Source organism: Myxine glutinosa, chromosome 4 (genome assembly GCF_964187855.1).
Source record: "Myxine glutinosa chromosome 4, kmMyxGlut1.1, whole genome shotgun sequence".
NCBI classification, from domain to species: Eukaryota; Metazoa; Chordata; class Myxini; order Myxiniformes; family Myxinidae; genus Myxine; species Myxine glutinosa.
In genome coordinates this window covers 15,505,256-15,517,542 of record NC_136264.1, presented here as the reverse complement: position 1 = coordinate 15,517,542, position 12,287 = coordinate 15,505,256, and the positions used below count along the sequence as shown (strand labels likewise).

The window sequence follows — 12,287 nt, the reverse complement described above, 5'->3', positions numbered from 1 at the left end:
AAAACATCAATTCATCAACATGGCCTCTTTATTGAAATAAATTACATTCATTGTTGGGTTATTTCCGTTTTAAAACCCTTCCCCGTAAAACACGCTTCTTGGTGCAAACTCCAATGCTCAAGTTCAACAAACTATGATTATAGTGCGACTCTTGGCACCGCCAATGGCATTACTTACATTTGGATTGGACAATTCAATTCAAACACCATTTAGGACTTGTGCCGGATATACGAATATACAACGCGTAAAATGTAATCGCGGATCGCGTTCAAATTGATTTCCGAGGTGAAAATCGTGAGCTTTTTAATTCTGCTGCTGGTGCACTTCGGGTTGAAGGCCGATGCGTTCTCCCGATACTTCCATTGTGACAACCCCAGCTCAACCAATCGAGATGCACAACAAAAACGAAACAAAGGGGAAGGGGCGGGGTCAAAGATCACACTGTGAACACAATGGGTACATTGTGTGTACAAATAAAGTGTGACAGTATTATCACGGACAATAAACAAGGAGGCCCGTTTTGCAAGGTGCAAGCTTTTGAGTGTTTTAACTTGTGCATGGATATTAAAAGATCAAAAATCGTAAGTTTTCTCCCAAAAACAACAACAACACCAACAACAACAACAACAACAACAACAACAACAACAACAACAACAACAACAACAAAGCCTCAGTCGAAGAATGCACGTTAAATTGAAAGCAACAAACATTTACAGCATACCATAAACTTTGTGTGGTAAACGTCTCTGCAGTAAACATGAGTACAGGCAGGTAAATCACCTTCAAAACAATCCTTAGATTCAATCGTGGGATCACTAAAGTTGTAGGTTATTGAAAAAGTCCTCGACCCATCGATCGAACGTGCCCACCATCATGACCGCCATCAGTATCCGAAATCGGAACCGACAGATATTTAGCAAAAAGAAAGTTTATAAAATCGAATTAGTCTTTCACTACCACGGCGTATTGCAATTCGCTTACATCAAGACGACGCCGTCGTTTATTTTGTAAACGCTCGGGGGGAAGGCAAACTGGACAATGCAATTGCGTGGGCAGTTTCTGTAACGTCTCAGTATCCACACGTCACAAATACAAGAACGATAATTATGACCAATGAAGCAAAGATAATAACTGAGCATTTGTGTCTAAATCAGCGACAGGGATCAGATTCAATGTCAGTTTGGTGAATGTTTGTCGGGATGTCAAAAACACGTCGGGATGCCGTGGAAAAAGCACCGGCGTCAAAAGGAGCCGCCACGAGCCAAAAGGTCTTTTGAGAACATGCATCCTGGATAGGAGAATACGGGCACAGAGAGGGGGGAAAAAAAGAAAGGTCACCACGTGACTCCAATGGAGGTGAGCAAGAGTGCTAGATCCGCACAAATGTGGCGTCGATCTGCTGAACCCAAGGAAGCACCAACATGATCTTGCGCCTGTACTGGGGGTCCTGGTGCAAAGGATTTCTCTCGAGGTAAATAGTTTGCAGCTCCTTGGCATTGTTCAGCTCGTCCAGATCATTCCAGTTGGAAATCAGATTGTCATTCATCTGAAATGGGGAACATTCGTCAATTTGTCAAAATGAAAAAGGAATATCCCCTCAACAAATGACGAAATTACTAAGAATCACTATTCTCCTCCTCACGTGGCACGTTCAGCAGTAGCGTCTTTGTGCAGGAGGTTAGAATAACACGTTTTGATTGTGATAGACTGGAATGAGGTGAGATTTTGTGGTTGTGCTTGCGGTGTGCCGTCAGGTGTGACAAAATGGGTTAGGGAGAGGGGGAGGGCGACGCAAATTCTCCATGTAAATGTGTATCGTGTTGTGCTGCACTCCTGGTGGGAGTGTGTGTTACAAGCCCTGAGTGCTTACACTATGACGAACAGGGACCCACGGAACATCCGCGCAATGTAAAATGTGATTACAAGCCCTCAACCCCGCTTCACAAACCCCAAGTCATCAACCCACCCACCCCTCTCAAACCCCGAGGCCTCAACCTCCTCCTCCCAACCCAAAGGCTCCAATCCCCTCCCCACAACTCCTCAGCCCCCCTTCCCACCAACCACGACTTCTCAACCTCCAGCCACCCCACTCAACTCCTGCACCCCCCTCCCTCATCCCTCTCTCACCCCCCCCCCCCCCAAGCCAAATTCTTAACCTTCCTCTCCCAACTCTATCCCATCTTCATTAACACACACTCCCTCATCCCTCCTTACGCTCATAAAAATAGCGAGAGTCATGACGTCATCTGCATGACGTAATCAGAGACAAGGTTGTCTCACCACCCAATGGATAATGGCCGCACAACTCCCTTCAGACCCGTCAGAAAGTGAATTTGATGAAGATTTTCTCAATCAAGAATCCTCTGACAGTCAAAATCGTTATAAAAGAAAGTACCCGCTGCAAAAAAATGGTCGAGATGACATAGTGGGTCACGTGGGTAATAAAACCGCCGTTTTTATTTATTTATTTTAATTTGACAATCAGTGGCAAATAGTACAATGCGAAAGCAAACAGTACAACATTACCCAGAATTCTTGCAAATGAACCAGATGGTTAAGGTTCTCAATCTTCTTTATTCGATTTGACGCAATGTCCAACGTCGTTAACTTCCTCTGAAAGGAGAAAAAAAAAGAAAAAAAGCAAAGTGTTAATTCATTCATTTTGAAGTTCCTTATATCTGCGGGATTCAGAGGCAATTGTTTAAACAATAATATTGTTCAATCAATCAATATTATTTAAACTAGTAGGAAGAAAATCCGTCCTCAGTGACAGGAAAAGCATGCAAAAGTATCTGTCCCCAGTGATGGGGAAAAGTTTAAGTTAATCTATCAATTTATTATTCCATGGATTCCATATTATTAACTGCAAATAAGTCAGAGATGGATCCACCACACCACACAGAAATCTCAGAACCAGAGTATAGTTCAGAAATCAGATTGATCAGTTTGGGTGGCACCCCACGAAGATCGAGAATCCTCCAGAGGACATCTCGATTCACTGAATCAAACGCTTTGCGGAGATCAACATAGGCTGCAAGCAGCCCCTGGCAAAACTCTCACTTGCGTTCGGTGAGGACCCGAAGCACAAGGATACGGTCGATCGTTGACCTCTTTGGTGTGAAGCCAGACTGCCCTGGGCGCTGATGCTCAAAGAGATGGGGGCGAACCCTATCAATAATTATCCGAACAAATACCTTGCCCGACACTGAGAACAGCGCCACCTCCCGGTAGTTGTTGCAATCATGGCAATCACCCTTCCCTTTCCAAAGAGAGACAACAAGCCCCCGCTTCCAGTGAGTTGGGATGATGACTGTGCTCCAAACAGAGCACAGCTCTGCAAGTAACAACATGAGTACAGCATTTCCACCAGCCTTGAGAAGCTCAGCATGGATGCCACAACTCACAGGAGCTTGGCCTCCTTTGAAATGGTTCACTGCAACCTGTGTTCCACAAACAAAGGTGCTTCACAGTTGATTGGAGGGTCAGCAATAAAGATAATAATGCAATTGACATCCAACACAACAGTTGGTGGGTCAGCCTGGTACAGCCGCTCAAAGTAACCGGCCCAGTGGGCATTCACTTCAGACTCCTCTGTCAAGAGCTCACCACCCTCCGCTAATTTCAGTAAATCGAGGGACAGGCTTAGAGAAACGCAATGCATGGATTCCTCTGTAAGCAGGATGAGAATCACTTGACCACAAGTGATGCTCTCTCCTGTCACAGATTCCTCGCACATTGACCTCCTTGTCCACACTCGGCGAACAGTGTTTTTACGCATCAGCTCCCTGAACAGCTCAGCTCTGCCATCAAGCCTGGCCACGTGACACTAGTCAAAGGTATCCAGTGTCCCTTGGGAGACAAAGTTCCTCCAAGACAAGGTTCCAAGACACCCACCGACAACATCAAGAATGGGAGTCTTGAAGGCATTCCACAACTTTTCAGGATACCCCGAAACACCCAGACCCCCCCACTGAACCTGTTTGCAAACTCCTCAGCTATCCCCTCATCAGATGGTCAATCTCCTTTGCCACACCACCAGTGTTGGAATACCAGGCCCAGCCATGTGGCTGTAGGTGCTGAAACCATGAACCACCTTAAGTCGGTCGACATCTTGCAAAGTCAAGGAACTTATTGCTATTCTCGTTCACAGTTCCAGACCCACGGGAACGCATGTATCATAACAATCCCTCAGTGCCAGTCAATGCATTTCAATTCCCCAAGCCGAGAAGGTCCACGATCAATGGTGAAACGACAAACTCATCCACCTAGTTTTATCACAACTCATCCACAACTGTTTGAAATATCATGCTGCATATTATTTTTGGCCCCATCTCTTATTGAAGAATCAATTTTTTTAATCCTCCTGTCCACATTCAAATCTTCACCAAAATCTAATCATTTCATTCTTGTCACACACCCAACCTTTTGTCCGAATCCTTCCACAACTTTTTGAGATATCCTGTTCACAAACGGACAGGGGTGAAAACATAACCTCTGCCCACCAGGTAAAGGTGGCAAAAAGTTTCACCAAGAAAGAGCTAATATCAAATTTTAAGTTAAAAACATTTTTTCCTCATTTTGACCCCTCTGACCCTAAGTCCCCATCCCCTGGGCAATGAACCGGGTCAAATCCCCCAAAAAATCATTACATATTTCATGCGCCTCCCATGTTGATTGCATATACAAAGTTTCCTTTAAAAATATTTTCAAATGCTCCTGGATTTGCACTTTTCAGTATTTGACCTTTTGACACCGCCCCAGTGGACGGGGACAAAACTGACACTTTTCTTACACCTTAAAGGGTGGATACGAAACACTTCGGATGAACCGAGTCAAAATCATAATTGTATTGAGAAATTTATGAAACTAACCCACGCACCTTAGGGTGGATAAAAGCGACGTCGTTCGGAAGGAAACTCAAAATGATAATTGTATCGAGATATTATCAAACCAGCAAATGTTCGTGATCGTGTTTACTTCCTGAATGGGAGCAGCTTTGTATTGTTCGAAAGTAAAAATCATAATTGCGTTGAGGATACCCGCTGGGACCCCAAAAGGTTTCATCGAAGGTTTGGCCGGGCTAGCCCCAAAACTGAGGAAGGAGTTCAGGATGTACGGACTCTCCTGTTTTATATGAATGAAATATGAATGAATAATCGTTTTAAGGCCATTTTTCCCCACTAGAGCGGGGGTTAGCCTTGCGGGCCCCATGACAATCGTGGTTCCCTGTTTGAGGCAATGTTTTTATGGCCGGATGCCCTTCCTGACGCAAACCCTTGGTCGCCTCTTACGATGCGCAGGGATACGGTGCACCTATTCTAAACCGGGGTACACACCGGGATCATTCATCCCAGCAAGCTGGTACTCAAATTTGCCGACCTCGTAAGGATGACAGGCTGAGTCAACCCCCCTGGCGTTAATTCAGCGATCGACCCGGGATTCGAACCCAGGATCCTAGGATCCCAAGCCGACACCCTAACCGCTAAGCCAACACCAGGCTGTTTTATATGGATGTATAATACAACACGTATAACACGTGTATGATCACATAATAATATTTGTGTATGTAATGCAGCCCTGGTGTTGGGCTAGCGGCTAGGGTGTCAGCTTAGGATCCTGGGTTCGAATCCCGGTCGATCGCTGAATTAACGCCAGGGGGGTTGACTCAGCCTGTCATCCTTCCGAGGTCGGCTAATTGAGGACCAGTTCACTGGTAATTCCCTGTTTGTCGTTAAAGGCGGCAAAAAGGGTTGGCGTCAGGAAGGGCATCCGGCCGTAAAACATTGCTTCAAAAAGGGGACCGAAAAACAACAACAACCACGGTTCCCGAAAAAGGCCAACCCCCGCTTGCGGGGAAAAATGGCCTCTAAAGGTGGTTACGTTTTTTTTTTTTTTAATGCAGTCGGCAGGAGAGGGAGATGGTGAGGACGCTGGTGGTCTTGAGGTGGAGGGAGCAGGGTGAAAGAAATGGATAATGGAGAGCTGCCTGGCAAATTGCCACAGGTTTTTATGCAGCTCTTTGTAGACAACAGGCATTTTAAGGCCATTTTCCCTGTTAGAGCGGGGGTTAGCCAAGCGGTCCCCATGACATTCTTCTCCATTTTGCCCTATTTTCTGCATTTCCCCTTGTTAACCCCCTTGCCCGCATTTCTTCTTCCACCACCTTCAGCCAAGTCTTTCTCAGTCTTCCCCGTCCTCCACTTCCTTCGACATTCATTTCCATCACTCTTTTCAACAAGTCACTTTCATCCTTCCTCAACACATGACCAATCCATCTCAACCTGTTTCTCATCACAGCATCCATCACATGCTCTATTCCCATCATCTTTCGCAATTCATCACTTGTCTTCCTCTCTCTCAACGATACTCCGCACATCCACCGAACCATTCGCATTTCCACCCTTTCCAGCCTTCGTTGCTGCTCTACGTTCATTACCCATGTATCGCTCCCATAAATCATAACACTTCTCACACATACACCTTTCCCTTCAGCTTCAACGACACTCCCCTCCTCATCAGCATGCCACTCAGTTCCCGAAACTTCTTTCATGCACATCTCACTCCAGCAACCGTTGCCGAGTCTGATCCACCTACTCCATTCAGCATGTCTCCTAGGTAGCAAAATGTTTTCACACCTTCCAGCTCCACGCCGTCTCCAAGATCCAACTCAACATTTCCTCCATCTGCAGCTCCCTCTGTGCACACCTTACACTTGAATGTAGCTGCCACACTGGTTAATGACCCTCTCAAACCACTACATTTTTGATGAACCCACTCAGCGCACATTGTACATTGAACATTGAATGGAATTCACTCCGACACCCTTCCTGCACACAGCACATGACCACTTCCCAGTTCTTTCCACCTCACCACATGCTTTACCACTCGCCATCACCTTCGTCTTTCCGATATTCACCTCCAGACCTTTTGTCTCCATATATTCCTTCCACTTGTTCATCTTCTCCTTCAGTCCATCCATACTTTCTGCAATCAACACCAGATCATCTGCATACAACAACTCCCACGGTAAACCCTCCTTTACATTCCGAGCCAGCACCTCCATCACAGCTACAAATAGTAGTGGACTTCGTACCGACCCCTGATGCACTCCCACCTTCACCTCAAACTCACCACTGTTCCCGTCCTTAGTCTTTCTCTGGGAGAATCAAATCATCGAAGCCCCTCTTGAGCTTGAGGTACCTCTCCATGACTGGGTCAGCGTCTTCTAACGTGTCGGCAATCGCCCGCATGTCCTGCAGCAGCTCACCCAGGAACTGGACTGAGAGGTTAGACCTCGGCACCTCTTCCTCATCACTGCCCGCCTCCTCCTCCTCCTCAGAAACCGTTGTGATGGCCTTCAACTCCTCCTCGGTGAGGTCGTCACCATGTGAGGCAATGATATCCTCCAACTCCTCAGGCTGCATGTCATTTTATCGGGAAAGCCAGTAAAGTTTTTCATTGCCTGTGGCCACAGGTTGTGCCAGCAGCGTTGATGGTGGAGGCACTCACCTCATCCAGCGACTCCTTGATGGTGCCGATGCAGTGGTCAATGTTGAATTCCTTCTAACACTGCCCGACGGTGAGCCCTGGGTCACCGTCCCAGGTGACCTATTTCCCTGCTCCCTGCAGACTCCATTGCATCCAGTATGCGGTGAAAGGTGCGACGGGTGTAATATGTTTTAAATGTTGAAATCACACGTTGGTCGAGTGGCTGGATGAGGGAGGTGATGTTGGGCGGCAGGAAGATCACCTCGACGTTCGGGTGAGCCACGTCCAGGTTTGCAGGGTGGCGAGGAGTGTTGTCCAAGAGCAAGAGAACCTTGAACGCAAGTTTTCGGCCACCATGTACCTCTCCACATGAGCACCAAAACAATTATGGAACCAGTCCAGAAAGGTTGCTGCCGTCACCCAGGCTTTCCTGTTGGCCCTCAAAAACACGGGCAGAGTTTTCTTGTTCTTGCAGTTGAGAACACGTGGGTTCAGGGAACGGTACAACATCATGGGTTTCAGCATGAACTCCCCTTTTGCCTTTGTGCAAGGGGGCAGGGATACCCGGTCCTTGGCAGCCTTGAATCCCGCTGTCTCCTCGTGCTTCGAGATGAAATTTCTCGTGGGCATCTTTTTACAGAAGAGACCGTTTTCATCAGCGTTGAACACCTGCTCTGGGAGGTATCACTTCTCTTCGATCAGCCTCACGAGTTGAGCAGGGAACACTTTTTCCGCCTTGTGGTCCACTCTCTCCTCTGTGAGCTTCACATTTTTCAGGCAGTACCCCCGAAAAACCAGGAATTCGCAGGACACGGCCACGAATAGGAAAAAAAAAAACACGAATTTGCGGGACTCTTTTCTGCCAGAAGAGAAACAGGTCGCATTTTATCAACCGTGAATATGCGGAACCCGCAGATAGCAGAACCGCGAATAGCTGGTCACCTATCCAGAGTGTGGTTATATGACCTTCCGGGCTGCAGCGAGTGAGCGCTCTGGGATTTTCAGGAATTATGCACAAAACGGATAGATACAGTCAGCCCGCCTGGAGATACTAATAGGGGTGTATAATATGTCATGTACAATATGCCCATGACCACATATCAACGGACCTGTATATAATATGTACAATATGTGTATAATCACGATTCAAAATCACAATAAGGCATGTGTATGTGTAAATCATGGTTCATGTACATGTGTGTGCATATGCAAGCGCCGCCGCCACTGGTCGTCATCTCCCCTCGCAAGTCTCTAAAACTGAACGGAGCCTTCGCTGGTCCTAAAGCATCCATCTTCACCCCAGCAAGGAACCACGACTCGTGGACCAAGCCGGCTCCTTAGGTGTGCTCCGTTAAACGGAGCCTTCCCCAGACTATCAGTTCCCCGGTCATCCCTCGTTTAACGGAGCCTTCCCAAGGTGGGTGTGTGTGTGTGTGTGTGTGTGTGTGTGTGTGTGTGTGTGTGTGTGTGTGCGTGTGCGTGCGTGCGTGTGTGTTAGTTTGTCTTAACAGGAAATGGTAGGAACTCAACACCTCATCCACGGATATTTCAAGTACAGTATTTCCTACATTTTCGTGAGTCCACATTTGCATTCTGAAACACAACAATTGTGGTTAACCATCTTGAAATTGCCACTCTTTCGTCTAAATGCTGAAAAACGTTAAAATATGATTTGAATTACAGATTTTATGCCAGCAACAGCAGGTTAAAAGAGCACCGGCTCGCAGAAGCGAATCACGGGAAACGCGCCCACCACGTACGTGAGAAAGTCCTCATTAGCATTCATACATAATTTTGAAACTCCCATATTCTTAAAATGGAATGCTCTGAACAGGCTAGACTTCTGTGCAGACTTGTAAGAAGAATTACCATTCCCATCTGAATGCATGTACTCACGTTATTTTCCAAACCCTCGATGATCTCAATGCCGTTATGGCTCAAGTAAAGCTCTTGGAGATTCACCAAAAACCTGAGTCCTTCAATCTTGGTCAGACGATTACTCTAGGGAGTGGATATGGTTCAGTGGGGGAGGGGGAAAGAGGGAATGTAATAATTAAAAGCTTTATTCAATTCCATGTATCACAACAGCATGTCAAATCTCAGGTGAATTACAGTGTAAAAGACAGCTAAAAAGAACCAAAACAAGAAAGAGCAATCAGAGATTGCAGACCCTCGCCAGTACGTGTTTTTAGTGGGTTTTTTAAAAAGGCTTTTGTGTTAAAACAAATATGGCAGCCGAACCACGTGACTGATGACGTCATAATCATTTTGTTTCCTCCACCAATTTATGCATAGATGACGCTCAAGAAATTTCATCTTAATCAAGATGAAGTTTTGCATTTGTCGAATTATGACTCATAATGGAGGCATCTATGACATCATCATTAACATATTTTATTCACCATGGAGAATACTTTACAATGAGCCATGTCTCATTTTTTTCCATGCAGCGCTTTCAGAGATATAGAGGTGCAAAGTTTTTTGGTTTTTCCAAGATGGCGCCTGGCTCATTGTAAAGTATTCTCCATGGTGAACATGACATACGATGTCATCAATATCATTTTTTTAAATTCTACAGGAGCAGCTATTGTGAACATTTCCTGTCAACCGGACCAAACGGTTGCAGAGAAAATCATATTTATTCTCTGCAGACAAACAGACAAACTGACTCGAATGCAATACCCTCTCCTCTGGCGAGGATAAATATAGATGTAAACATTTGTATAATGGACATGCATATTCAATTTGTAGATGGTCACTTGTGGTTATATGATTCATGGTTATATGTGGTTATATTCATTCACTTGTGGTTATATGACCAGACTGTGATTATATGACCCTCCGGGCTGCGGCAAATGAGCGCTCTGGGATTTTCAGGAATTATGTACAAAACGGATAGATACAGTCAGCCCGCCTGGAGATCCGACAGGGGTCTTGGTCATATCCTAGAACCAGATGGGCATGTTCACTGACGCTACTCTCAACAGGAGGTCATTAACAAATGATAACAATATGATACACATTAACAAAGAGAAAATTGGGGTCCTCCTCCTCCCGCCCTGAACTCAACCCTCAACCCTCTCCCCCCCCCCTCCCCCCCCCCCCCCCAATCTTTTTTTAATGGCCTGAAACCTTCGGAGGCACACCCCAAGCAAAAGTACCAGATTTTGACTTGTTCCATCCTGGTGTTCAGCAGTGCAAAAAATGAATAAATAAAACACGCACACATACACCTCCGTGTGCTGTGTGCAGGAAGGGTGTCGGAGTGAACTCCATTCAATGTACCATGTGCGCTGAGTGGGTTCATCAGAAATGTAGTGGTCAGAGAGGGTCATTAACCAGTGTGGCAGCTACATTCAAGTGTAAGGTGTGCACAGAGGGAGCTGCAGATGGAGAAAATGTTGAGTTGGATCCTGGAGACGGCGTGAAGCTGGAAGGTGTGAAAACATTTTGCTACCTCGGAGACATGCTGAATGGAGAAGGTGGATCAGACTCGGCAACGGTTGCTGGAGTGAGATGTGCATGGAAGACGTTTCAGGAACTGAGTGGCGTGCTGACGAGGAGGGGAGTGTCGTTGAAGCTGAAGGGAAAGGTGTATGCTGCATGTGTGAGAAGTGTTATGATTTATGGGAGCGAGACATGGGTAATGAACGTAGAGCAGCAACGAAGGCTGGAAATGCGAATGGTTCGACGGATGTGCGGAGTATCGTTGAGAGAGAGGAAGACAAATGATGAATTGCGAAAGATGATGGGAATAGAGCCTGTGATGGATGCTGTGAAGAGGAACAGGTTGAGATGGTTTGGTCATGTGTTGAGGAAGGATGAAAGTGACTGGTTCAGAAGAGTAATGGAAATGAATGTAGAAGGAAGTAGAGGACGGGGAACACCGAGAAAGACTTGGCTAAAATGGTGGAAGAAGAAATGCGGGCAAGGGGGTTAACAAGGGGGAATGTAGAAAATGGGGCAAAATGGAGAAGATTGTCAATGGGGCCAGCAAGGCTAACTTGTGGTTATATGCCTGTTATGTACACCTCAAATATATATACTTGTGGCCTTAAAATACCTGTTGTTGTTTGTTGTTTACACCTCAAATTACACTTTTGTTAAAAGGTAGAAGTTCTACACATTTAAGTAGGGTACATACAATGTTTTTTGATGGTCTCTGCTCATCTCTGGCCTCCTGAATGAGAAACTGCATGATGACACTGACATCATTGAGAAAAAAAAATTTATGCAGTCATTTTAGAAATACCAGGTTTGAGTCTTACCTTTAAGGAGAAGGAGAAGGTAAGAGAAGGTAAGTTTGAGTTTTAAGAAGGAAAATTTAGTTCGGCAGCATCCCACTGCTTATGTCCTTATATTCACAATTTTGGTGTATGGATTGTATTATCGTTAAGTATATGTGCAAGATAATAATTTTGCAATAATTTAAACATCTGGGTCATCAGAGGTCAAAAGTAGTGGATGACCGATATCTGGAATTTTGAGGTTATCGGCATCGACTTTGTAAGGATGACAGGCTGTCAACCCACCTGGTGTTATTTCAATGGCATGACAGGGGCTCAAACTCAAGACCCTGAGATATTAAGCCAGCCACCTTATTCGTTAAGCCAACACCGGTGTTGCTGCTACCTTGTCTGTAGCTGTTTGTGGTGAGGATGTTGAGGTGCAGAGATTCACTTCACTTGGCAGTGATATTCATGTCGTCACATGTTGTAAGCCAGAGGTCGATAGACATGAGTCGGGCCTGGGGAGGCACGAGTAAACTGGATCATATGGTGTGGCACTGTCGTTACCTA

The 12,287-nt window shown here is 45.8% G+C and overlaps 1 protein-coding gene across 18 annotated transcripts in view; it reads right to left on the bottom strand.

Annotated features, from left to right (window-relative positions):
* Nucleotides 1-10: 10 nt before the first annotated feature.
* Nucleotides 11-12,287, bottom strand: part of PPP1R7 (protein phosphatase 1 regulatory subunit 7) — a 75,576-nt gene continuing 63,299 nt past the window's right edge. For all 18 annotated transcript variants that reach the window (XM_068111943.2, XM_078775490.1, XM_078775487.1 and 15 more), the window contains 3 exons: nucleotides 9,385-9,489; nucleotides 2,527-2,613; nucleotides 11-1,546 (listed from right to left, as the gene is read on the bottom strand). In XM_068111943.2, coding sequence (XP_067968044.1) covers nucleotides 1,370-1,546; nucleotides 2,527-2,613; nucleotides 9,385-9,489 — 369 coding nt within the window. In that variant the 3' untranslated portion in view covers nucleotides 11-1,369. The remainder of the gene's footprint in view (nucleotides 1,547-2,526; nucleotides 2,614-9,384; nucleotides 9,490-12,287) is intronic.